General features: G+C 51.4%; 1 protein-coding gene across 1 annotated transcript in view; it reads right to left on the bottom strand.

Moving 5' to 3' along the window:
- Eeig1 (estrogen-induced osteoclastogenesis regulator 1) overlaps nt 1-20,182 on the bottom strand; it is a 28,926-nt gene extending 8,744 nt beyond the window's left edge. The window contains exons 1-3 of the mRNA XM_057755672.1: nt 19,358-20,182; nt 1,030-1,150; nt 773-802 (exon numbers count right to left, since the gene is read on the bottom strand). Of these exons, the coding sequence (XP_057611655.1) occupies nt 773-802; nt 1,030-1,150; nt 19,358-19,503 (297 nt within the window). The 5' untranslated portion in view covers nt 19,504-20,182. The remainder of the gene's footprint in view (nt 1-772; nt 803-1,029; nt 1,151-19,357) is intronic.
- Nucleotides 20,183-27,627: the final 7,445 nt, after the last annotated feature.

The raw sequence follows: 27,627 nt of genomic DNA, 5'->3' as shown, positions 1-27,627 counted from the left end.
ATCTTCTCCAGATCTTTCCCATAGAAAATGTTTTACTCCCAGGGCTGAAGTCAGGAGTGGGGGTAAGGGAGGGGGGATGGAAGGGAAGCATCAGTGAAAGCCTAGGATCAACACAGCTCTACAGCAGCAGTGAATGGCTGAATCTGAGTCACCAGCCACACAGAGGGACACCACTGCCATTAGAAAGAGTACAGGAAGCTGAGGTGACCTGAAAGATACCCATGATACCCTGGGTAAGAGAGGAGCTGAAGCCGTGGAACCTGTGCATCGGTTTGCACAACTGATGCCTACAAGCACACGCGTGCACACGGCACTCCCTAAATGGAGCACTGGTAAAATATTTGCCTAGCATGCATGAGGTCCTGGGTTCAATCGCCAACAACACACACACACAAAACACAGACTCCGAGTATAGAAGCTGGGAGTGGTCGCACATCCCTTCAGCCCCAGCACTGGGAAGCGGAGGCTGGGTGATCTCTGCTAAGTTTTTTTTTGTTTTGTTTTGTTTGCAAATTTATTTATTATGTGTACAACATTCTGCTTCTCACACACCAGAAGAGGGCGCCAGATCTCACTACAGATGGTTGTGAGCCATCATGTGGTTGCTGGGAATTGAACTCAGGATCTCTGGAAGAGCAGTCAGTACTATTAACCTCTGAGCCATCTCTCCAGCCCCCTCTCTGTTAAGTTTTAACCAATCCCTAACACTTAGTGAAGTAAGTGCCAGGAAAAGGAAGAAGGCACGGGGCGGTGTGGAACACGGCCCTCTTACCTTGGAATACGCCTTCCCGCCTTTCAGCTCCTGCAGAGACACAGACACACAAGGCATGACTAGGAAACCCTGGTCTCTCAGAGATGGCCCCAAAGCACCATGAAAACAGAACACAGAAAGGAGCAGGTTAACAGCTCACATTTCTCCTTGCAATGGACTTGCTAGGAAAAGCGCCTACACCCACAGGTGGAGAGTCTCACACCCGTCCTCAGCTCTGAGCTCAAAACCCTAGGCTCAGTCACACAAACCCACCTCACCTTGCGCACGGACACTCGAAAGATGCAGGGGTCTAGCAGGCCTGTGGCCGGGTTGGCACTCATCTTACACACAAAAGTGAACCTCTTCCGCCATCGTACACAATTCTCCTGTACCTCCTCCCTGCAGAAACAGGAGAGATGAACACGGGACAGGTGAATACGTGGTTAATACGGGCACCCACACCGACTCCAGTCCTATGGGGGCAGGACAGGGCCCTGCTGCCTGAGTGTTTCCATAAACTACAATAGCATTCTGTAAAAACAAAAAGCATGAAATAAAAAACAAAGGATCAGCTGGGCAGTGGTGTGCTCACCTTACATGTTTGAGGCCAACCTGTTCTACAGAGTGAGTTCCAAGACAGGCAGGGCTACACAGAGAAACCTTGTCTCCATCCCACCTTCCTCCCCACCCCCACAAAAAAAGAAAAACAAAGAATCAAAAAGCAGCAGTGGGTGAGGAAAGGCTGGGGCAGCTAGTCTTTCAGGGGGCCCCACAGATGTGCTGAGCTTCTACTCCCAGCACCTTGACCTTGGCTGTTCCTAGTCTCCCATTACCAGCCCCTGCCGGACTCCAGCTGGCCTCCTTATGTGACCCTCACTTCAGTCTTCCCAGGATGAACTCACTCAACCCACTGTACAGATAAGAGATCAAGGCTTGGTCAGCGCCCCAGATCTCCCACCAGTCTGCTGGGCCCACAGCAGGGTTCAGTCAGGCTCTAACAACACAATAACCATAATAGCTAATGCTGTATGCTGCTGCCCAGTGCTAGGTACCATTCAAAGAACGGCAAAGCCGGTAGTCCCCACAGCCTGCTCACAGGGCTGGAGAAAGCCTGCCAGCCAGTCTACAAAGAAACAGAAGGTTCTGAGATATCAGGTGGAATTCTAACCTTCTAGCCCTGGAATGTGAGGACAACAGTAACAACCCAGCATAACTGAGATGGCTGTTCTTTGATGGGAACTCTGGGGGCAGCTCATCTACACCCCAACCAACTGCCGTGAGGAGCTCAGTAAGATCTGGGGCGGCAGCAGTGCACAGCCTGGAGAGCTGAACTGTGGCACCCCTACGGTCCCCGCCCAAATCCTGCCAGAACTGGTGCTCAGTGTCTTCTTCATTCAGTGCATCCCACCTAACTGGATGGGCAGGCACACAGCTGAGAAGTGACGTTTCCACACCCTGAGTGACCCCAGAAACATGGCTTACCTACCAGATGTGAGAGAGGGCTGCAGTCAGGCATCTGCTTTTCGTGGAGCCTGGGTGGCTGTGGATCTATGCTACCCCTTTTACAGTTGGTGACACTGGGGCCCCAGCAGGACTGCAAGACCAGAACTCACAAAGCAGGCTGAAATCCAGGCTATCTAGCTTCAGAATGAGCCCTAGGCTGCCACATTGGCTCAGGGGCACAAAAAGCAGGAAAACCTGGCGGCTGAAGCCCCATGGGCTTGTGAGGCCAGCAGTTCCACATTACCACATGATCTAGTAATTCTACTCCCGTGTCCACACCCAACAGAGACGGAACATACAGCCACACCAAAACCTGTACATAAATGTGCCAAGCAGCACCGTTCACAACAGTTAAAATGCAAAAGCAACCCAAACACCACAAATGGTGAGTGGGAAAGACATCCGTGGCCTGCTCAAGAGGTCGCTGACCTTCGGAAGGAGGCACTTACACAGTGCTACTAACCTTGAACACATTACTGCTAAGTCAAAGCCAGGCGCACAGGAGAGTCTAGTGTAGATTTTATCTGGGAAATGCCCAGATTAGGCAAATCCAGAGAGATAGAAAGCAGACCGGTGGTTGCCAGGGAAAGGAGTTGGGGAAATGAAGAGCGACAGCTGATCTGTGTGAGGTTTCTTGGTGATGTCATGAAATGATCTGAGGGATGAGAGCACCTTGTGAACGGGAAACACCACTGGCTTGTGGATCATTGTTAGTTCGAGGCCAGCCTGGTCTACAGAGCTAGCTCCAGGACAGTCGGGGCTGCACAGAGAAACCCTGTCTCAAAACAACAACAACATACCCAAAAAAGTAAATAAATAATTTTTTTTTTAAAAAAAAAGGAAGAAAGGGAAGGAGCAGGGCTTAGTGGCTCACATCTTTAATCCCAGCACTCCTGAGGCGTCAGCAGATGGATCTCTGAGTTGAGGCTAGCCAAGGCTACATAATGAAATCTTGTCTTAAAAAAGGAAAGAAAGAAGAAAGGGAAGGGGAGGAGGATGGTCTTGCCCATCAGCGGGACCGCAGAAAAAGGGGTCCTACAATACATCATCTCCATTGTTTTCAAAAGGACAGAAGATGGTGTGCACAGAGAATTCAGAGATGCCCATGACATCACGGCAAATGAGGGCCACCACTGGACACTTGAGTGTCTGGAAACTACAGACAAGGAAGGGCAGGGAAGAGAGATACTGTTGTCTTTTTTCCCTCCAGGGATGGAATGCAGGCCTTATGATGCTAGGCAGGCAAGATTCTACACTGACAACCTAAGTCCCCTTCCCTTCCTTGTCTGTCTTCCCAAGGCTTTGCACATGTAACCAAGTACTCCACCACTGAATTAAGTGCCCAGCTCCTCATTTATTCACCGAACTGTTAACATTGGTTGTAAATTTTCACAGTGCCTGCCTGGGTGAGGGGACTCCTCTCTAAGTCTTGGAGTACTATCAGAGGCAGAAAAGCCCCTCTAGGGAACATCGGAGCCCCTCTCACCCCGGGAGACTCCAGTATCACAGGTGCTGAGACTCAGCATCACCTTATTCCTCTGCAACTTCAGTGGGCTGGGAGGTGCTAGGAAGGCAGAGACTGAGCCTGCCAGGACACCCTAGGCCCATGCACAGCAGTGCCCAATCTATATCCCCATTTATCAGGAACACAGTGGGCCAGCCATGGAAATCAAGAAAGTGAAAAGACAAATCATACTTAAGATGTAAACAGCATGCATCCCACTCCCTGCCCTGATAAAATGGCTCAGGATGCAACCAGACAACAGCAAGTGTAAAATCACAAAACTTTAGCATGCTCAGCCCCAGATAACTAAATAAAATGGCAAAAACCAAGGCTCGGAGATCATCCCAACCCAAGAAAAGACCAGAACCCTGAACTGCTGGCTTTCTGGACATCTGGCTTATTCATGCTGATATAAAGGGACAGTGGCCATAAGGAAGGGGACAGTTCAGTCAAGTCTGTTAGAACTGAGATGAGGAGTTGTTTTTGTCTAAGAGTAGTTCTCCTCATCAAAATTTAACTTTAAGCCCTGTGGTGGAGATGCACACCTTTAATCCCAGCACTCAGGAGGCAGAGGCAGGCGGATCTCTATGAGTTCGAGGACAGCCTGGTCTACAGTCAGGGACAGGACCGTCAGGGCTATACAAAGAAACCCTGTCTCAAAATACCAAAACATAAAAATAATAAAAATAAAATTTAAAGGAGAGGGAAATTAAGTTAGGATGGGTGGTTATAATAAGCAAAGAGATTTGAACCACAAGTATCTGATTCAAGGCCAGGGCCCACCCTTACCCCCCTGAGGCACTGTCAAGTGGGGACATGCCGAGCGAATGTGGGCACCGGCTGTCAGGGTGGGAAGGCTGTAAGTCAGATTCCAGCTTGGGGTTTCAGGGCGTGCATCCCTGCTCCCCGCTGCTGCTGCCACTGCCAGGGACAGGTAATTAAAGAGACAGGTTTTGCCTTTAGTTTTAAGATATACAATTAGACGTGCAAATCCCAGGCAACAGGTCAAGGCCTTTAACCACTGTGGTCTCTGTGACCACCTTGCAGTTATTTTTGAACTGTCCTAAAATAGAGTAAGCGCCCCACAAAACAGTGGTCTCAGATGCTCTGGACTTCCTGGACCTCTCCTGGCTCTAGAACTCTTCCGATAACTGCCTCTGCCTAGCTCAGGCAGACACGGAGTGGCTTAGCAAGAACCTTGGCCCTGTATCCAACTGTCAAGCAGACCTCTGTAGGGTATCCATGGAGGCTGCAGGCACCAGCTCCGGCTACAGGCACGGCATGAACATTTGAAGGGTCCTGGAGCAGAGCGGGAAACACGTTACACAAGGAAACAACTGGCAGCAGCCAAAAGAGCTCTCTACAGAGCAGGACAGATGTCTGGGGGCCGTGACGTCACAGTCAGAGTTTCAAAGGGGGGGTGGGCAGTGTCAGCTGGGTAAAGATAAAGGGAGTCTCCAGCAATAGGAACAACACAGGAAAGCCCAAAAGGAGGAGGTGGCGTGTCCACTGCACGGGGCTCTCTCATTCATCAGTTCAAGTGGGGTAGGAAGAAGTACATCAACCCAGTGTCTCTGCAGAGCCACATCTGCAGAGCATCTGCCTTGCTGTGTCTTGAGACCAGGAAATGTGGCTGGTCACCATCAGGGTCCCATACTAACGGGGACCACATCTGTCTGTGACCATGGCCTCTTTCCTTAAAAGTCCAGGACAGAGCTGGCAGAGGGATCTTCACTCTCTATGCCCCCAGGCCCTCTACTTCAATAAAGCATCCCCAAGCCTTGAGCTTATTCTGTGGGATTCCAGGTTCAAGCACAGGACTGAAAGAATGGCCCAATAACCCCAAGGCCTGTGTAAATACCACCTCTGTTCTACAGTGACGAAACTGAGGTCCAGGGGGGTGAAACAAACTCATAGAACACCAGGTCTCCCTGCAGCAAGCAGCCTGCCAGGAAATTCCCAACTCACTGCACCATTCCAGTCCTCCCCGCACCGAAGCAGGAAGGAGGGAAAGGTCTGTCTGGTTCACAACATGAACATGACATGGACATGGAGGAGGGAAAGGTCTCCCTGGTTCACAACGTGGACATGGACACGGAGGAGGGAAAGGCCTTTCTGGTTCACAACATGGACATGGAGGAGGGAAAGGCCCTCTGGCTCACAACAACCAAGACTCTTAAAGGGACCCCAGAGAGCAGGGAAGGTGGCAGGTCAGGCTGAAGTGAGCCATTTCCAACAATTTCTCTGACAGAAGAAATGCAATGTCCCCATTAGGAGCCACCAAAGTCTGGCTTCATGGTTCTTAGGAATGAGCTCACTGCAACAAATACTGTACCTAGCAGCATCACTCCTTACAAAGTGCAGCAGGGCCCAGAGCCTCGGTGGCTTTGACCTTCACCACACAGGACACAGGGACTGACTGCCAGGGAGCTCTCTCTTAGCCATAGGTCGCTAGGAACCCATGGACCCTGGGGGACTCTCCCCAGAGTTGGTGCGAAGGTACAGGCAGCAGGACTGGCAGTTACAAGGAAAAGGGAACCCCAGGGAACAGTATGGTAGCACAGTCCCTGTAACAAGGCTCCAGGGTGACCCTAGAGCCACCTACAACACTCACTTTCCCAGATGTAAGTGTTCATCAGGGGCCAGTTAAAAGGTTCACTAGGAAAAGGTGCTTGGTACACAATCCTAGCCACCTGAGTTTTATCCCCCAACATACATGATACATACAGACACGCGCGCATATGCACGTGGACACACACAAATGTACATGCCCATCAGAACATTTACTCACCAGTGGCATGTTCAGTACGGGGCACTGCACTGGAAGAGGGTTAGCTGCTCAAATCTGAGCAAAGTAGGGCGTGAAGCCCAGCAGGACAGGCGTCTCCAGACACAGTGAGCACATACGTGTCTACTAGCCTGCAGGACCACGGGCTGTGCAGGGCAGGGATTTTCTTTCTGAGAAGCTGTCCTGTGGCTGTGGCACATTTAGCTGCACCCTGCCAATTACAGTTGAACAACTCCAGATGTGACAAGCTGCCTTGAGACTTAACAAGACCAGCTCCAGTTGAGATGCACTATGGGGGCCTTGGAAGCCACTCTTCATTCAACTTCCAGGTAACTCTGATGAGAGAAGCAGGCATTGACAGGACCCCTAGCTGTGTTCCTGGGTCCTAGGAGACTTAGTTCTCTGACTCAGTCCACAGGCATCAGAGCAAGTTCCATCACTGGTATCCACACTTGCTATCCAGGCTGTCCCTCCCTGGCTTTGCCCAGCAACAGCCTGAACCCCAGGCTCTGCCTGGTTCCTTAAGGAATGAGTGGTCCTAGTGATGCAATTTATGCTCCGGCCAGATGAGAGGCAGCCCTGGCCTGAGCGAGAGTCTAATAGGAAACAATTTAAATCAACAACATCTGCCAGTGCTTTCCCGAAGAGCACGGCACAGCTGCCTGGGGAGTGGCCCACCCCAGGGGCCAGTCAGGGCATCCGTCCAGGGGCTGCAGGCCAGAAGGGCCAACGTGGCAGCCCAACAGTGTCTGGCTCCTGCCAGGAGTTCAGGGCCACGTGCAGGGGAAACAGTTCCCTACAGTTCAGCCTGCCAGTCCCTCCTCCTGTAGTGAGGCAGCAAGAAGTTCCTAGAAGCCAAGCCACTTTGTGCCCAACACTGGAGAGCTTAAGGAAGCAAGCACCTCAGGGTCCCATGCTGCCTTTTCGGCTCCCTCCTGACAAGAATCCTAGAGATGGCTCAGGGGCTGACCAAAAGGCTGGGAGTGAGGCTGACATTGACCAGTGACCCCATCAAGCGCAATGTGGGCAAACTGCAGCTTTAGAAACTGCGCAACAGAGCAGGGGTGAGGCTCCAACAGGGTGCTCAAGCTTGCTGGGTTGGGAGCATCGGCGCTAGTTAGACACATCTGGGTTTGCATCCTGGTATTCTTCAGCTAAGTAACCTGGGGACTGACCTACAAAAAGCCCAAGACAGGTAGGTGTGGGATCCTTTGTTTACAGACACAGGCATGTTGCTGTCCCCTTCTATCTTCTGCTCCACAGACAGGGTATGCAGACAGTTCATGTTACCACCAGGCAATGCCTGTGAACCAGGCTCTGAAATGGTGCCAGTAGTCACTACCTTTTCTTTTTATTGTTGGTGCTAGGATCGAAACCCAGAGCGGTGTGCATGCTAGGCAAGAGTTCTACCACTGGGCTGTGTCCTCAAGCCCTAGTGAAGAGATCCACAGCAAACTGCTACTTTTGAATGCAATGCAGGTCCAGTCCCATGCACTAAGCAAAGTTGCCCCCAGCTCCTGCTTCCTGGAAGTCCTCTTGCGTGCCAAGTACAGCAATTTTCACTGGCTGATTCCCTACCTACTTCCCCTTCACAGATCAGGACATTGACTCTCAGAGAGTCCAGGGACATGAGGCAGGTCTTACAGGAATTGAGGGGTAGCCTGTACCCCAAGCCCAACACTACAGGATCCCAAGATCCCTGGGAAACCTGTCAACATAGGAGAACCATTCTCAGATCTCAGTGATAGATAGCATGACTGTCTGTCATGCGAGAACCCTAGGCCCTGTGGTTTCACCCTTTACCACAAATATTACACGGAAGAGAAGAGATGGTATTGCAAACTGAGCTCATACTAAGGGAGAGATGGTCACAGAGTTCATAGCCCATCACCCCTATGTCACAGGCCAAGAACCCAAGGCCCAAGAATTCAGCTGCCCAAGGTCTACTGACTAGAGGTTTGAGATGTGAACCCATGTCCAACACTACCTTTCCATGTACGGTCCGGAAACTAGAGGCCCTAGGAATTCAAAGCAAGAAGACACAGTGGATGGTTATACTGGGATTGATACCAACTTCCTCTCCTAAAACCCAGACTATTAGCACACACAGAGCTGCGGAGCTGGATCTGTCAGGGAACTTCCCTTCCTGTACCTAGTAGGCTCACTTGGAGAGGCAAAGATGGGTCCAAACAGGCCTCCGCCACCCAATGACCTCCAGAGCTCCTGGGTCTCAGTCACCATCCTACCCTTTCTCATGGGACTGCTATGAGCTGACCTGAACGTAGTAGGAGCCTGGCCCTTTGAAAGTGTCTGCAAAGAGGAAATCGGGGGCAGGTGATCCGGAAGATGCAAAAACCGCGACCCAGCCTTCTTCCTTGCCCTAGACCCTGGATCTGGCCATTTCCCTAGGCCTAAAACCCAGCTGAGATGCCCAGAGATGTGGCAGGTGGCAGGAATGTGTGACCAGCTCCTGGCTGACTCAGGCCTGGGTGGTGTTTGATTCACTGGAAGAGGAAGGAGTGAGAGGAAAGAAGGATTACTGTCCCTGAGGCCTGGCTCCTGAAATGACTGGACACTAGTCATGGGGACCCCCGCACCCAGACCCTCCTGAGGTATCTCCTGTGCACACAGGACTCGGCCTATACGTGCGGAAGGAATCAATCAAGGCCTCTGTCTCCCAGAGCCAAGATCCCGGGAGCAGGGCCTCTCCCGGTACACTCGCTCTTGTCTCCTGTCCTCAAAGATGGATCTGGGGATCTGACAACTGAATGAGAGATCTTTTGTACTCTATCTCTGTAGAGCCAAGTCTTCTCACTCTGCTTCTAGGTAGGAGTTTCCCAGAAGTGACCACACCTTGCTCTCTACCCAGGTGTTCCTGCTGCACAGAGGATTTCCCCCATGGCTCTCTGAACTTCTGAGGTGACAAGATAATCGGGAGCCGTTTAGTCAGTCACCTTCCTCACAGCCTGACTCTGACTCAGACCTGACTTTCCAGCTGTCCTCAGCAGCTACCCAAGTCTCCAACCACAGGACCGAGGGCCCAGGGTCAAACAGGACCATGAGGACCTGACTCACTGGGTTTCACCTCCTCGGTGCACACCTGAGACTGCAGACTCGAAGGCCATCATCCTGGGCAGACCACCACTACTGTCTCTACCTCCACTCACATTTACTGAGCGCTGTCTAGGAGTCAGGCTAAGTGGGCCCCTTCCAGGCACAGGCCCCACACATCAAGGATAACCTTATCAACTTCTTGAACCAGAATGCCTTTGAACTCTCCTCAAGTGCCATCATGGATCTTGACTTGGGCCTTTTTTTTTTTTTTTTTTTTTTTTAAACAGGGTCATGTGCTGAGTCCTGGTCTGTGATAATGGCTGCTACAAGGGATGCCTTCAGCAACCTGGAGTCCCAAGCCGTCCACTCAACTGCTGCCCACATAGAAAGGTTGCCTTGCCTATACCCATAATGGGCAGAGCCAGTCTCACAACCAGGTCCAGTTGTTTCCTGTCGTCCTTTTGGGAAATACAAACCCCATGAGTTGTTGAGCCCGGGGTACATCTTGAGACTAGTGGGACACGTCCATCACCCCAGAGAGGGTTTAGAGCCAGGTATCATGATGTACACCATTTATCCCAGCACTTGAGATCCAGGCCAGCCGGGGCCAAACAGTGAGACCTTGCCTCAAAGCCAAGAGAAGGTGAGGGTTGGGGGTTGATGTAAGCTTAGTAGCGAAACCCCATTTCCTCCATGCTCTCCACTTCCCTGAGACAGATATGTCTAACGGCCTCTTCCTGTTTATGGGCCTCAGGTAGGGACCACAAGTGTCACGGCCAGGGCAGTGGTCCAGCTGTAATCACACTTTTTCCAAGAGGTGAACCTCAGAAAGAAGAGCAACAACTGGAGAGAGGAGGGAAGAAACGTGAACCTTCCCTTTTTTTCTTTTTTCCAAAACAGGGTGTCTCTGTGTCACAGCCCTAGCTGTCCTGGAACTCGCTCTGTAGACCAGGCTGGCCTCGAACTCACAGAGATCCTCCTGTCTCTGCCTCCCAAGTGCTGGGATTAGAACCTTTCCTTTTATGCTTCCAGTCCCAGACCCCCTCCAACTACTGCTCTGAATTGAAACTAGCCATGCCAGTTAGTGCTCTGAGTCAGAAGCTATGATGGGTAGTAACAGGTTCACCATGGCAGCCTAACAGTTCATTTACTCACCACAGGCAAAGTCCAGATACCCAGTGGTCTGGCAATAACTCAGGAGCCCACCAAGGTTTCAAACTGCTAAACTTGAGCCTGGAAGCTCTGTTGTGCTGGGGTTACAAGTGGTAAAGGAAAATCCCCAGCCAAAGAAGACTGCCTGCAGTTGCCAAAATGAACCACTGCCTCATAAACAAGAACGATGCTCATCAGGTTGGAATCGTTCAGGCTGGCTTGCCAGGAAGACCCAGGAAAAATCCCAAAGATCAACTTCAGACTTCCAGGCACCCTGGTGTTTGTCTTGAAAGCTGTGGTGCCCACCTAGAGCCTAGAGGTATGGGCATCTCAAGGCTTGTTTCTGCAACAGAGACATGTAGCTCACAAGTCCTCAGAGAGAACATACTTGTGCAACTAAACCTAAGCAGAATTCTGCAAGCCTAAAAGCCCCTTCCAGATATGGTCCCAACTCCAACAAGCATAACTTCATCTTTTCTGAGCCAGGTCATTTTTGAACTCATGGACTCTTGCCTTGGGCCTTTTTCTGTGGTACCAAACTGTCCTGGAACTTGCTCTTGTAGACCAGGCTGGCCTTTGCTTCACCTTGGCTGCTGCAGAGGATGGCTCCAGCTTTGGAACTGGTCCAAGACAATGGCTGGGAAGATACTTTTCTCGGTTTAACACACCTGCCCTACTATAACTGGCAGCCCTAAACTGTCTACCGTACGGCTGCCTTCGGTAGTTCTAAAGTGCAAGTCTGGGGCCTAGAGAGATGTCTCGGCAGTTAAGAGCATTGGGTGTTCTTCCAGGGGACCAGGGTTCCGTTCCCAGGACCCACACAGAGACTGACAACAATGGGTAACTATAGTTCCAGGGGACTGACACCCTCTTTTGGCTTCCATGCGCACTGCACATACATGGTGTACAGACTTACACGAAGGCAAAACACCCATATACATAAAAGTAATGAACTAAGAAATAAATCAAATGCAAGTCTGAACCAGGTGTGTTGGTGCATGCCTCTAATTCCAGCACTCGAGAGGCAGGCCAATCTCTGTGAGTTCGAGGCTAGCCTGGTCTACAAAGTCATTTCCAGGATAGTTATGGTTGCTACACAGAGAAACCCTGTCTCGGGGTGGTGGGGAGCAAGTCTGATGGATTCAAACCCACCTGCTCCCTCAGCATACTGTCAAGTCCAGTCCCAAGAGCCTCCCCTCGCTAAGCCCCTTCCACAGCACTGGCTCTTTCCTGCTCAGCTCTTCTTGTCCCACAACCACAACCGGTCTCTAACCCTACCCACCCCAATTCACATCACTCCCTCAAGGGTTGTTCAGCACCGAGTTCATGTGCCACAGGTGGGATCCTACAGAGGTACAGACTATATCCCCATGGCCCGACACATAAGGTGACCAGAAAACTGACACGAACAACCCAGGGAAGCCACAGGTGCTGTCTGCACACGTCTGCAGACAGGAAGTGGTGGGTGAAGAGGGCACATCACACATGAACAGGAACCAGCCTCTGTCCTCCTGATAGCAGGTTGTGCACTTCCTCTCTTTGCAGGTTTAGCGGTAGTAGCTGCCAGGGTCTGGTCATGGGCAGTTTTCCTGCCCTCAAGGGAGCACCCTCTAGGAGAGGAAACAGTCTGCAGGGATAAAGCCCTTGGTCACAGTCAGAGAGCAATTCGGCAGTTACAAGATCAATGGTAGTGCCCGAGCTCACTCTCTTCCTCCCTCCTCTGCAAGTGGCACACCCAACTGAGCCAATGGCCGTGGCTGCGTTTCAACTGCAGCCTTTAAGCCAGCTGCCCAGTATACGGGTAAGGGTTCCTCCTGGCACAGGCTGATACTTTGGGCACTGGGTTGGGGGTAGGCTTGGGCTTAGCAGCTGGCAGTAGCCACCACACAGTCAACACCAATAACCACATTGGTTCAGAGCCAGGAGAGAGACGTCCCAGCCTGGGACACTGCCAACACATAGCAAGAGGCCCAAAGACTAAGATGCAGTGGAGGCTTTTCTGGCCTTGAACTCTTTCCTGCTCCGGGGAAGGAGCTAGACATAATGAACCTTGAAATGAGGGCTATAGCAGGTGACAAGGCCAAGGGCAGGTAGAGACTCCCCAGGAGCGGCCATTTGGGCTGAGCAGTAGTTTCATGTGGAAAAGCACGGTGAGGGGGTTGAGGAAAAGCAGAGTAATCAGAAAGACAGGGGGCAGGATATTGGCCACTGAAAGACCTTGACTTCTCTCATCTACCTCACCCTAGCAGAAGGTTTACAGTCAGTACCCTGCACCTTTGTGAGGGGCTGTCTGCTTGTCTGCAAGGGTCCCTGAGCAGTGTTTCGGTAGAGAAGGACTAAGTCAATAGGGAAAAGAAAGTATGTGGACCCCACTGCAAACCCCACTAGGCCCTGAACTCAGACCCTAAGATACTCCCTACTGGCTCCCACCCCTGCTAAAGACAAAGAAGCAAGCCCGAGGAATAGGCATCCTCTCTTGGCAGCACCACAGTGGCCCGGACCCCCAGGGAAGTGTCAGCTACGAAGAGGCATACCACTTGGCCCGGAGGGAATAGGACGGAGTGTAACACAGTGTTCCTTCCCACTGAGAACCAGAAGCCAAGCTGCCATTCCAGCAAGCACCATCACTACATCTTCCGGCCCCAGCAGCCCTGCTTCAAAGAGAGACTCAGGCAAGAGGCTAGGGTTCAACAAGACCCCTAAAACAAGGTAGCTACAGAGCCGAGGGCTGCTTACTGCCAGGCAACATCTGGGCAGAATGGGGTAAAAGCAGTTTCAGGTCTATATTGAAGAGCTCTTCTAAGCCACAGGTACCAAGAGACTCAAAGCAAAAAGACCACAAGTTTGCAACCACAACCCTCTGGTGCCACTTAGGTTAGGTACAGGTTGGGCAGCTTCAAGCCTACAGAAATGCAGACTGACCTTTGGGCAGCCAGCAAGCTCAAAACACCACCAGGACCCGGGGACAAGTCTAATGTCCTCGTTATACAAAGCACTCGCCAGAAGTAGACGAAGAGGAGCTCTATGTCCTCCCACCCCACCTTAGCTCGAGGTCTCTCCCTCTCTCACACTTGTCCTTGGCTCCCTTACTCCAAATACCAAGTCCTTACCTAAGTTCCTGAGACCTGGCAGCAGACTTACTAGCTGGCACCCAGATGCACAGGCAGGGCCCCTTTAAAACAAGCCAGGGTTTCCAGGTTCTGACAAAGGAGGGCCCTCCCAGCCACTCCCAGGTAAGCAGGACCTACCTACAGGCAGGCACTGTTATTACTGCCAAGAAGCCCCAGCCAAGCAGGAGCTCCAGGCAAAGAGCAGGCCTCAGGGAGCAGCCTTGGCTCCACAGAGCCATATCTCCTCGGGTCAGGTCTACTACCAAGCTGCCAGGCAGGCTAAGGCACTGCCAAGGTGGCACATGCCAACAGTGTAGCCAGTTGGCAGCAAAGACCGGGCCCAAGCAAGCAGCAGCTACTAAGGCCTGAAACAGTCTGGGAAGCTTCTTACCAAGGCTACCAACCCACAGTATGATCTGACTTCAAAGAGACAGGGGACCTGGACCACAGCCTTGCTGCCCAGCCAACCTCTAAGCCCACTCCTTCCATTTCCTCTGCCAGAGGGGTTTCTTACCACAGGTCCTTTGGCCCCCGTGCTTGCACAGGAAAGACCTCAGGGTCTCAGGAACCAAACTGATAAGAGACCCTCAGAATATGCCAAAGATCTAAGACTATGCTATGGAGGGGGGGAGGAAGAGCTCTCAGAACCCAGTTACAAAGCCTCTGCATTGAATGCTACCTCACAGTACTGTTATCCAATCTGCCACTTAAAAGAAACCAAAAATTTGGATTTTGACATGAGCAATAGTTTCCAGAGCATCTTTGACTACTATGCACCCTGTCTTCTAGCACCTTCAAAGTATGGTGCCATGCCTTTAGGATAGGGAACCTTCCTGCTCATTTTGCCTCCTCTCCTCCCTAGTCCGTTCCCTCTTCTCTCTGCCTCCCACCACTCTGCCAGGCTAGGTCAACACTGCCTGTAGTCTCTTACCAGCATCTAAAAGCCATCATCTTAATTGATAAATGATGTCACATTGTTCCCCTGCCCCTATAGGACTCCCAGGAGTAGAAACAGTTCATCAAGTTTTTGTTTTCTCCAGCCCCTCTTCCCACACCCCAATCCCACCTTGCCCAGACACGCCTTCAAGCCTGAGGCTTCTCCACAGGCTCTTCCCCATCTTCAGCTCGACCCCTCTCAGTTTCTAACAGTCACATTAAGTGCTGCTTCCTCAGGGACGCTCTCCCCATAGTGATGGTATGTTTACCACGAGACAGTGAACTATGGGCAGGGGTGAGACACCTTGAGAGAAAACAAAATGGACAGAATCTGAACAAAAACATTTCCCCAGTTGGTCTTCCAGGGCCCACTGGGATCTACAAGGACCCATCCCAGATTTGCTTGGCATACTAGGCATCCTAGTAAGTCTCAGTCAGGGAGGAAGAAAAGACCTGTGTCTACTAGCTCCCTCCTACCTTCAATTTGTTCAGCCCACCGCATCCCTATTCTGAGCAGGACAATAAATACCTTATTCAATTTAGGGTTTCTCCTGTATCTTCACACAGCTAGAGAATCCTGAGTGAGGGCATCCATCTCCACTAGGCTTTCTCAGAGCCCTACACCAATCTATTCCAGAGTATGCCTTGCAGGGCTGTGAACTCAGTGGCGTTCTTTTTTCAATGAGGGATGTTGAGAGACAGGGATGGAACCCTGGCCAAATGTGTGGCTTGGATGACGAACAATCAAGCCTGCCTGTCTGTCCCAGAGTAAGGGCCTGGACCTGGGCACAGGCCTCTGGATGCAGAGCTAATTCTTCCAAAGAAGTCCTTCATGCTCCAAGAATCCCAAGAGGCTCCCGAGTACTCCTACATGACGGGCACATGGGTGTGCCCGCAGAAGGCAGGCAGTGCCTGTGTGGTAAGCAATCAGGCTCTATTTACAAAAATAAAAGCCCACTGAAGGCTCACTGAGGACTCGAAGCTGGCCAAGAAGAAAGGACAAGGATGAGGGAGGCCTCCTCAGGTCACGGTCGGTTTCTCAGATAGCCTGGCACTTAAGTGCAAAGCAGAGGTAACCTTGCAAGGGGTCTTTCTCTTCCTCCTGGCCAACCCACTTTCTTAGTGGGCTGGAGCACAGGGCACAGAGGTAAGAGCTAGACCACAGTCCGTCCAACAGGGTCCATTATTTCTCCTATGGAGTAGCCCTGGCAAGTCACTTTTCTGTCCCAGGCTGTGGTTTCCCCGTCCACTGGCTAAGAGGACAGTATCCTCCTCTCCTCTCTCTTCTCCATCTTGTAAGTCAGTGTTCCCTTGCACTCCTCTCCCGACACAGCAACCACACACATGTGGCAAGCCAAAGAACCAATGCCACCAAGGAGCAGGGCCCCTGGGAGGTTTGGGGTCCTTCTGACCTGAGGGCCACTTGGACATGCTAACTCTGCCAGACTCACGACACTCGGATGGGACCTCTTTATGTTCCTGGATACCTTCCAAACCTGAAAGCCTTCCCAGGTACCACTTGGATTACCTTCCTGGAAGGCCCCAGGCAAGAACACATGGCGAATGCCCACTGTGCCCGTGATTGCCTAAGCCTGAGCACAAATACACAGTGATTACTTCAGTTCCCCCTGCCACCCGCCTTGTAGTCTTGGGGGACTCTATTTACCTTGAGTGTCACAAGACCCAGTTTGGTGCCTCTCCACTGCAGAGCTCCAGATACGACTGTACCACCCAAGCCACTGAAAGAAGCCTTTGTAGGGTCTGAAATGTCACATGGGTCTGTAGTTGCTTCTAGCTCATGCCACCAAGGCAAGACAGGTCTCTGAATTGGAGCTGCTGCATTCAAGGTCTATCTCTGCTACACTGAACCAGTCACTTCATCTCTAAGTAGGGCGTATGGCCAGGTATTTGAGTGGCTCAGCGAGTCCCTGGCATCAAGTAAACAATCGGAGAAAGCCATTATGAGAAAAGAAGTGTTTCCCCACTGCCATTTACAACCTGGTAACCTCCAGCGTGCGGTTTTACTTCTCTGGCCTCAGTGTCCCTCCAAATGGAAGATTAGTGGGGATACCCGATGCAAAACACTCAGCACTCTGCCTGGCACAGTCTGGGCACAAGAACCTCGCTGCCATGTAAACTGCTGCTCCTAAGGTGGTGCTGGAAGATGAGGCTCAGGAACAAGCCCGGGAGTCACCTGCTCCACCTGTTCCAACTGGGTCAGATAGAGCTGAGTACAGCTGTTGCCATGGCACTCAACACACTGGAAAACACCAGCTAGGAAGGCGGGGTTGCAGGGTGGGGCCTAGGGCTGTTGTTAGTCTGTTACCACCCATGCTGCCAACAGCAGCACATCAAGCGACCCAGAGGTCCCTGCGGTTGGCAAGATGTGCTGCCACATCTAGGCCCAGTATCTAAGCAGGTCCAGTCACCTAAGTCCCTACCTTAAACAATAATGTCACAGGAGTGGAGGGGTGGCCCAGGCTTCTGGGCTATAGGATCAGTGTGGGAGGGGTGTGGGCAAAGGGAACAGCAACCTAGGAACCCCCACCTCCTGGGTAAAAGCATACAGAAACCAAGCCACTTCAAAGTGGCTCAGGTTCCAACATCAATGTTCTCCGCTGCCACAGCTGCAGCACCCAGTGCGTAAGCGCTCGGCTTTGAGCCTCAGTGCTAGTTCTTCCTCTTTAGCCACTGCCCGCTAAGAGGCTTTATCCAGGATGGGAACCAGGAAAGACTACCTAGGCTCAGCTGGGCTCAGAGAATCTGTGGCCTCTTGCCAGAAGGAAGATGGGGAAACAGAGGTAAAATCCAGAGCTTGTGTGCTAAATCCCGGAACTTTCCAGACTTTCCAGATGTGGGGGCATGCTGGGGCAAGGAAAAAGCTGACAGGTAGGGTCACGGTGGCTGGCTAAGGGTCTTGGTACAAATATGGTACAAATTCCTGGTACTGTGCCCAATCCTAGGACCTCTACTGACATCCCGTGTTCCCCCTAGCTCCCTGCCAATGACTTGGGGTTGAGGGGAGTACTAGTAACTGCTGTTTAACAATCTCCCTGGAGAGACACGAAAGGTGAGGATTCCCCATTTTATGAAAGGGGAAACTGAGGCTAAGAGGCACAAGATGGCAGCTAAAGCCGCTCTCTCTGAGTCTCTATTTTCACCTCTGTAAAAACACTCTCCCAGGCCCGCACCTCTACGCCTGCTCCATGGCACAGTCAAGGGGTTAAGAGGCACCAGTAAAACGGTGAGCAGAGCACCAGTAATTGCTAGCTCTTGAGATCAGGGCTCAGGGAGTCTGGGTAATTCACCCAAGTCTAGAAGTGGCTGTCTCCAGGCCCCATCTCTGGGCATAACCCTCCGACACTGTGCCATTAGGCGAGGAAGCTGTAGGTAATACAGGCTTCACAGGCAGCAAACTGCAGCCACCCCCACCCAGAAAGGTCTAAATTCTTCAGATAAGCAGCTCTAAGCAGAACAGGAGGATGGTACCTAGGACAGACACCTCACTCTATCCACGCAGCTTCTCTCCTCCCAGCAGATTCATCCAACAGGTCTCCAAACAGGCCAAGTTTGGTTGACTATTGCTCAGGCAAGGTCCCCGGCAACCATTTCCTTCCTCTTTGGGGCCCATTATCCCGACCAGTAAAGCACACCTCTGAGAATTCAGAAGAGTGAGGCGTCTCCAGCTACCTAGGCCCACAAACCTATGGAGCAAAGAAGAGTAGGGCAGCCCAGGCCCTGGACCAGGCGCGGTATCGTGGGACTATCTACTGCAACTCCTCTCTACGGAGAAACCAGTGTGTTTCACTGTGCACAAGAGGGAACAGACAAAACTGAACTCCCATTCCCCAGGCCAGGACTGTGTGACCCAGTGAGCTCAATTTGTAAAGGCTAGACTGAGAACTTGGATCTCACTCAGCAATAACCTGGAGAGCTGGACCTACCAGGACAGCAAGAGACACAAAACCTATCTGGAGGGCTTCTTTTGGCGAGGAAGGTAGTCTCCGGGCAAGGACATTTACAATGCAAAGCATTCCAGCTTCAGCCAGACAGGGCAGTCACTCAGAGGGGGCTGGGCAACCCAAAATCCAGCCACTACCCTCAAATCAGATCCAGGGAGTGCCTGGGACTGGGTTTCCAAGCCAAGGGGAGAGTGCCAGAAAACCTGTGGCTGGCCCAGGCTCTCAATCATATGACAGCCACAGGGGCCAGCTCAGTGGCAAGGTGGCCTGGGACACCCCTACTTAGTCAAGGTGCAAATTTCATTCAGCTCTTTCCATGCAAGTTTGCAAAACGGGTGACTTGGAGAATGCATGCAGGACCCTAAAAGGTTTCGGGCTGGTAACCTGCAGACAAGTGCCTGCCTGGCACACTGCCAGCTCATTCGGCCCCGAGTCCTGCCTAGAGCAAATCTTCCCAAAGACACTTATAACGCCCGGAAGCCCCTTGCCCATCCCTCACACCTGAGGCTTCCACACTTATCAAGATCTCACTCACCAGCACCCCCCCCCCCACACACACACACCTTCCCCTGCAAAAACGAAAGCCTCAATGCCTACCTGGACGACAAACTGACAAAATCCCCGCCATCCAGCAGCCGGACTTTGCAAAAGAGGACCCCGTTCACGAAGGGGACCGCAGTCAGCTCCTCCAGGGTGAAAGTGGTTTGGAATTTGAATTTCTTCTTCTTCATCAAAAAAGCCATGAGCGAGTTCCCTGAGTCTTAAGCCCGCAGGGCCAAAAAATATATATATATAGAAAAAGAAAAAAGAGGGGTCCCAGAAATCCCCAGGATCCCTTTCCCGAAATCACACCCCCCCCTCCTCAAAAAACACCAGAGCCGGATCCAGTCCAGATGGCGGCGGAGGCTGCAGGGCAGGATCTGAGTCCGGAGCCCCGGGTCTGAGGGACCAGTCTTGTGGGTCGGCTACTTTCACCTTCGGGGGGCCCGGGCTCCACCGGCATGTAAACAGCGAGGCGCGGCCCCGGCGGCGGGGGCAAGCGTGGAGGGCGGCTCGTGAGCAGGCAACAGCATCCCGAACCGCGGGGCCCGGCTGACCGCTGAGACTGAGGCGACCGGGCGAGCCGCGGGAGGCCCGGACTGCGGCCCCGCCTTCGCCCCGCTGGCGGCCGGGGGAGGCGCCCAGGCGGCGCACACGCCTCCGCACCTGGCGCCCCGCCGCCTGCGCAGGTGAGGCCCCGGGAAGCGGAAGCCACCTAAACGTTCGCCCGGACGCCGCAGGGACCTCTCCGGGAGGCGCTGCCGGGCAGGGAACGTGTACCGTTCGGCCTCCGACTCAGTCCTGGGACCCACGCCGCGCCTGCCCTGACCGAGCCTGAGGCGCCTTGCGACCCGGCCGGGTGGCTTCTGCCTCATCCAGCACCCCGGGAGCGCAGCGGCGCCGTCACCCGCACCTCCGGATGCAGCCGGCAGAGCCCGACGCAAATCGGCGCCGCTCGGAGAATACCGAAGCCCGGGCGCCCGCCGAGCAGCGGCCGAGCGCGGCAGGGGCGGGGCACTCGGGACTCACAGCCCACCTGTGATTGGACGGCCCGACTTTACGAACACGAATCTCGATTGGCTGACTATGGCGTGGGGCAGGGCTCGCGAAGGCAGAGCCGGCTCTGGGCGCTCGGATTGGTGAGCTAGCAGAGCTGGACCCGCCTCCTTGAGTAGAGCCGGAGTGGGGGTGAAGGAGATGGAGAGGGGTGGGAGGTCGCGGGGTGGGGGGTTGGCGCAGGCAGGGACGGGAGGAGAGCGCGCGCGAGCCCTAGAGAAGGAGAAACAATGACTTGGAGAAACCATCTGGAAACTAAGGCTGGGACGGCCTGCCCGGGTCCCTCCAAGACCCGAGCTCGTTGAGCAATGAAGCAGGCTAAGGAGGTAGTGAGCCCCCTATTTCTCAGGAAAACGACCCTCTGAGAGGTGGTGACTCAAGACCCAAGCAAGTCGTTCTCGCCTCTGAATTGACAACGTCTGCCCTGGAGTTGGAGTTTGTGAAGATCCCGTGGAGCCTTGCAGCCTTGTGACCCAGCTTGCCTCGTTCCTAGCTGTTATCTAAGGCTTTTGTTCTTCTGTTTCCAGGATAGTTAGGGCTAGATTAACTGCTCTGGAGGCGGAGGACTCTTTGGGGAGCCTCGTACTATCCAAACCATCGGCGTTTTGTAATTCTTTTCATCCATTCCGCCTATGTGTAGGGGCTCTGCTCTGATTCAAGCAGGCACCCAATGGGAAGTCTGGTGGGCTTCTCTTCTACCCCTCCAAGTAGACCGGATCACAGAGGGGGCTACGGTCAATTGAAGAGCTCAAGAAGACATGTCGGGGGAGGTCAGAGCAGGCATCTGGCAGGAAACTCAAAAGAAGGGCTCTGGCAAAGCAGTTCTAGCATCAGGGTACAGACAGTCACAGCCACCAGTCAGTCGCCTGCTGACCAAGCAACGTGATACTCAAAAGTTTTGAGCACCCATGGACGCATTCTGATTTGAGAGAAAGGAAGATTGGTCTAGAATCTGACACTTTCTTGTACACCAGAGTAAAGAGTGTGCTCCCTCTTTACTGTTTTTTTGAGCTAGATAGTGACTTTCTTGTTCTGGCCTCGGGTAATGGGGAACGGGAGAGTGAGGCCATTTTTTTGATTCCTGCAAGAGATAAGGCCTGTAGGACCTCACTGTGGAGGATTAAAGAGAGTGGGGTTGATTGGCAGTCAAGATGCAAATTCTCTGCAGGACTTGATATGTTTAGACATGTGAACGAAAGCTCCCATTTCTGGGCTTGCATTTCAGTAGCACGGGTGGCAATCTTGCCGCTCTTAATTGTCCTATAAAGTAGAAAACAGTCAGATTGGAGAAAAATGAACCAATCCAGTCCTCCCTGTTGTAGCTAGGCATTTCCTTTCACAGGTGAGGAAAAGAGAAGTCTAAAGGTTTTGTCCTTTTAAAAATAAATTACATTTATTTATGTGAATGGTCACATGTGACACAGTGCCTATGGGAGTCAGAGAGCAACTTATGCTCTGTCCTTCTACCATGCGGGTCCTAGAGACTAAATTTAGATCATCGACTGGGCAGCAAGCACCTTTACCGGCTGAGTCTTCTTGCCAGCTCTGGCTTTGGTTTTTCACTTGTTTGATTTTGATATGGTACCTTCCTGGTTTTAGCCCAGGTTGGCCACAGACTGACAGGTGGCTTGGGATGATCTTCCTGCCTTTATTGATTAAACCCTAGGATTACAGGCTTGTACTTCCACACCAAACTTGGCCTAGAGGGTTTAAATTCTTCGTCTGAGCTCTCAACCACTCCCCCAGGCCTGTTCCATAAGTGAAGAGCCTGTGGCTACCTGAGCCCCTACTGGGATTTCTCCAATCAGCCAAGGATGTCTGGAGGCTTAACTAGCTCCTCAGTTTCCACTGTGTGTAACTTTGGGCCACGCCAACAGGAAACCGAGTAAGTTTTGCTACCAGGCTTGGCTCCGTTTGACTCTGTACAGGCTAAAGGCTAGGAACCCAGGAAGTGTCTCTTCTCACTTCCCAGATGGGGCAAAAAGTGTGGTACCAGGACAAGATGCAAGATTCGGTGTGAGACAAAAGCTAGTTAGAATCCTGGCTCTGAGCTGGGTGTGGTGGCGCACGCCTTTAATCCCAGTACTTGGGAGGCAGAGGGGCGAAGCTGTGTGAGTTCAAGGCCAGCCTCTACAGGGGGAGTTCCAAAACAACCAGGGCTAGACAGAGAAACCCTGTGTTGAAAACAAAGAATCCTAGTACATTGGCATGAGGGCTCAGTTTGTGACCCTGAGGCTCAGGACCTACAAATGGCAGTGGGTTATTCCTTATAGTGAGGACTATGTGCTTTGGAGCCCACAGAACTGAGCTCAGAATCTAGCCAGCATACCATTGGTAGTGTGTAGTACACAAGCTTGGGTGTGCAGAAGAGAATGCTAAGGAACTTCTTCCGAGAGAGGCTGCCTGTTCTCAATACTCCAGTAAATGAGACAAGAGTGAAAAGTAGGTTTATCCAATGTGGTTACACTGGGGAAAGGAACAAGTAAGTCCAGTGACTTCCCAAGTCACTAGGCTATTGACATAAAGTTTGGGTTGAAAGTAGAGGGCAAGAGTTATAGGCAATGGCGTGCCTTCACTTCTGCCAGGATGGTTCCACTCCAAGTGTAGTGGTGATGCTGACGCGTGCCTGTAATCCCAGGACTCAGTAGCCTGAAGCTGGAGGATCCCACCAAAGATTAATCTTATCTTTTTTTTTAATTTATTTATCGTGTACACAGCCTGCATGTATGTCTGCACACCAGAAGAGGGCACCATGTTTTATCATAGATGGTTGTGAGCCACCATGTGGTTGCTGGGAATTGAACTCAGGACCTCTGGAAGAGCACTCAGTGGTCTTAACCTCTGAGCCATCTCTCCAGCCCCCAGATTAATCCTATCTTAAGAAGAAAGAAAAGGGAGAGGGAGGAAAGGGACATTGAAGGAGACATCTTCAACTTTCCTATCTATAAGCTGTCATTTCTTCCCCTGCAACTTTTCTAGAATGTGCCCAGGAAAGACTCAGGACTAGAAGGATGGGGAGCTGAGCAAAGTGTTCTATGGGAGTCTCCTCCCAGCAGGTTACACTCCTCCCACGCCCCAGTTAGCAACCCTTACTGCTCTACATTGTCGAGACCTTGACCAGATGAATAAGGAACCTAACTGATGCCACGCGGGACCATTTCAGACAAACAGCCCTGGGGGGAAATCTAAGGAGACTGTCGGGGCTGGAGGTTCTGACTCAGATGTGCTGGCCAAGGGATGCCTGCTAGAGATGCCATCTCAGCTGAGACTTCAGTAATTTGGGGACCCAGGCAAGTGATGCACTGGGGCAGAAGCACAAGTTTGCATATTTAGGGGACTCTATGTGACTAAAATGGAATAAGAAGGGGTAGAAGAAGGGTTGAAGCAGGAGGGGCACTAATTACAAAGGCCCTTGAGGGCTTTAAAGTTTAGATTTTACTGTAAATACAAGGGGGACCCAGATACAGTGACACACTTTTGTCATCCCAGAACCTAGAGGCTAGAGCATCGCTGCAAGTTGGAGGTCATCCTGGTCGGCGCGGCAAGTCCCAGGCTGGCCAGGGCCACGTAGCAAGACGCAGGGACAGAGAGGAGGCTGAAGCCAGTCCTGTAGGTAGTCCATGCGGACCAGGAGTCGTGCCCGCGAGGGCTGGAGAGGTGGCTTAGCAGAAGCGCTTGCTGCACGTGAGCCTGAGTCTGAGCCCCGGGACCTGTCGTGGAGAAACAAGACTGACTCCTGGGACTTGCCTTAGTAGAGTTTAAGAGGAAAACTGGGAGTGTCAAACTGCAGATCTTTAGAACTGCCTGGAAGAGGAAGCCAGAAAAGAGAGAAAAGGCCTTGCCTCAAGTGAGGCTGATAATGGAGGTCAGCCACAGGGCCTACCAGCAGCCTCGGGGAAGAAAAGGGAACTTTAGACCAGGAGCAAAGCCCTGAAGTGTTAGGAAAAGCTTGCGTAGAGAGAAAGAACTTGCTTAGAGAGTGAAGAAAAGGTTCAGTTGGGCAGATTTACAAGGCTGCGTGACTGTGCCTCTCTAAGTGACAAAGTTTTGTGTATCTTTACTTTTTATGTGTATGTGTGTTTTACCTGCATGCACATCTGTGCACCACATTTGAGTCTGGTGCCCGAGGAGGCCAGAAGAGCACATCCGATCTCCTGAAATGGAAGCTACGGATGGTTATGAGCTACCTTGTAGATGCTCTGAATTGAACCTGGGTCCTCTGGAAGAACAGCCAGTGCTCTTGACTACTGAGCCATCTCTCCAGTCCCCCAGATACATTTTTTAAAATTACTCAAAGTCCTGGTCAAGACTAAAGAGTCCAAGAAGGACATCCCACCCACTGAATATCCTCAATGTTTTTTTAATTTGATTGAATACCTTCTGCAGGGCTCTTGATTAGATTTAAGTGAAAATCAGCAAGGGTTCAGGCATGGGAACGGAGTGGGCAGGAATGAAGAAATTTAGTGTGACCACAGCTGTCAGAACAGAAGAGCAACCAGCGGAAACAGGGGCTCCATAGAGGATCTTCACCTTCTGGGCCAGTGAGGTTTTTTTGTCAACTTGACACAGGCTAGAGTCATCTGGGAAGAGGGCACTTCAGTTGAGAAAATGCCTCCACCAGATTGGCCTGTAGACAAGGGCAGTTTCTTGGTTAATTTTTGACAGGAGATGGCCATGCCCGCTGTGGCAGGTGGTCCTGGGTTATAGAAGGAAGCAGGTTGAAGAAGCCATGGGAAGCAAGCTGATCTCTGCCCCAAGTTCCTGTCATGGCTTGCCTCAGTGGTGAAGTGCATGCCAAGTAAACCCTTTCCTTCCCAAGTTGCTTTGGTTACGGTCTTTATCACAGCAATGGAAAGCCAACTAGGACACCATCTCTGGCCATGGGTGTACTTTATGGGCACCTGCCACCTCAATACACACCAGCCTCCTGCTACTGTTGACAGCTCTTTGTCCCATTATAGCGGGTACTGCACAGTCAAAAGCGCTTCACCCCCAGGGTCCTTTTATCCATTCCCAAGCCTTCCACATGGTGCATGTTCCTAAACCGTAACCAAATGCATGCATATGTGTATGTGGAGGTGTAGGTGGATGGGTACATAGTGAACAGATACAGGAATGGGTACATGCATGGATGGATGGGTGGATAGACAGGTGGACATGCCTGGCTGGTTGGATGAGTGACTATATTTCCACTCCTCAAAATAGTCATTCAGAGTGATAAAGATTGTTGGGCTAGACTGTTCAGTGGATAAAAGTGCTTTCTGGGCGAGCCTGATCATGTGAGTTTGATCCCCAGAAGGACAGACAGACTCCTGAAAGCCGTCCTCTGACCTCCACAAGTACGCCATGGCATGCGTGCTCCTACAATCACACTTACCACACACACAATCATTTTTTTAATTTAACAATTTAATATGACACTGGACAGTGGTAGCGCATGCCTTTAATCCCATCACTCAGGAGGCAGAGGCAGGCGGATCTTTGTGAGTTCGAGGCCAGCCTGGTCTACAAGAGCTAGTTCCAGGACAGACTCCAAAGCTACAGAGAAACCCTGTCTCGAAAAACCAAAAAAAAAAAAAAAAAAAAAAAAAAACCCAAAAACAAAAAACAATTTAATGTGTATAGTTCCAGTCATTGTGGAGGCTGAAGCAGGAAACTGCTCTAGCTAACAGTTCCAGGTGAGCCTAGTTAACAAACAACATCAAAAAAACAAAAACAAACAAACAAAAAACCCAACTTTTGTGCAGAATTCCTTTTGTTTGAGACAAGGGTCTTGCTATGCTTCTCTGGTTGGCCTTGTACTTGCTACATAGCCCAGAGTGTCCTCAAACTCATGTAGTCCTTCTGCCTCAAGCATCCAAAGTTTTGGGATTATAAGCATTTGTCTCAACACACAGCTCTCAAAATTCCTTTCACAAATGACCCAACTGTAATACTTTCACGTGCATGGGAAGATCCATACACAAACGAGCATGGATCACATAATGAGCTTTCAGGCCGCCAGCACTATATAGTGAGGCTGTCTACAAAGAAACGAGATAGCCCGGCATGCATATATTACAAGGAGATATTGGGAGGAAGAAGGAGGCCTCCAGGGCAAGGACTGTGTTTTATTCCCCGCTCCATCCTGGGCATTCAGTTCCAGAAGTGTCCTGTAGGCCTGGCAGTGGTAGCAGCTACCTTTAATCCCAGTACTCGGGAGGCAGAGACAGCTGGGTCTCTGTGAGTTCGAGGCCAGCCTGGTCTACAGAGCTAGTTCCAGGACAGCCGAGGATGTTGCACAGTGAAACCCTGTCTCGAAAAACAAAAAACAAACAATCAAAGAAGTGCCCTGTGAGGCAGGTGACATCGATGGGCTCCTGAGAGACTGTCAAGCAGGGTGTTGGTGTGTGCTGAGGTTGAAGGTGGCCACGTTTCTCACAGAACAGTGTGTAAAGGACAAGCTTGGTTTTGTGGGGAAAAAAAGAGCTATTTATGTGAATGTAGAAAAGGATCTTGGAGGGATACACCCAAAGGGTTGCTACCAGAAGCTTTCACCCGAGGAGAAGCTTTGGAAAAAAAGACATGATTACTTGACTCATTCTTCCTGGCTCTTCTGGGTAGGGGTGTGGCTCAGTGGTAAAGCACTTACCTAGCACAGGGAGACTGAGTGCCAACACCACACATGAGCATGCACACATACACACACGCGCGCACACACAGATATGCACGCACACACATATATACGCATTCAGACACGTATGTGCACACACACAGACACACACAGAGAGTTCATTCAAAGAAAATACTCATGGCCTTTGCTTTTCATAGTAGAATTTGTTGTTGTTTGAGACAGGATCCAGTACGGAGTCAGCTGCCCTCAAACTTGCTGTGTAGCCAAAGACAACCTTGAACTTATGATCTTCCTGTTTCTACCTCCCAGGCATGTCCCACCACGCCCAGTTTATTCGGTGCTGGGGTCAGAACCCAGAACCCATGACTCCATATTCTCAGCCAGCACTCTACAACTGAGCTACATCCCAGACCTGAATTAGTTTTTGTCATTTAATAACATACAGTTATAAGACTATGCCAGGCAGTGGTGGTGAACGTCTTTCATACCTGTACTCAGAAGGCCGAGACAAGTGGATCTCTCTGAGTTCTAGGCCAACCTGGTCTACAGAGCTAGTTACAGGACAGGCTCCAAAGCTACAGAAAGCTTGTCTCTAATAAACTATATATATATATATATATATATATATATATACATATATATATATATATATATATAG

This window comes from Chionomys nivalis, chromosome 22 (genome assembly GCF_950005125.1).
Source record: "Chionomys nivalis chromosome 22, mChiNiv1.1, whole genome shotgun sequence".
NCBI lineage: Eukaryota > Metazoa > Chordata > Mammalia > Rodentia > Cricetidae > Chionomys > Chionomys nivalis.
This window is presented reverse-complemented; position numbering and strand designations above follow the sequence as displayed.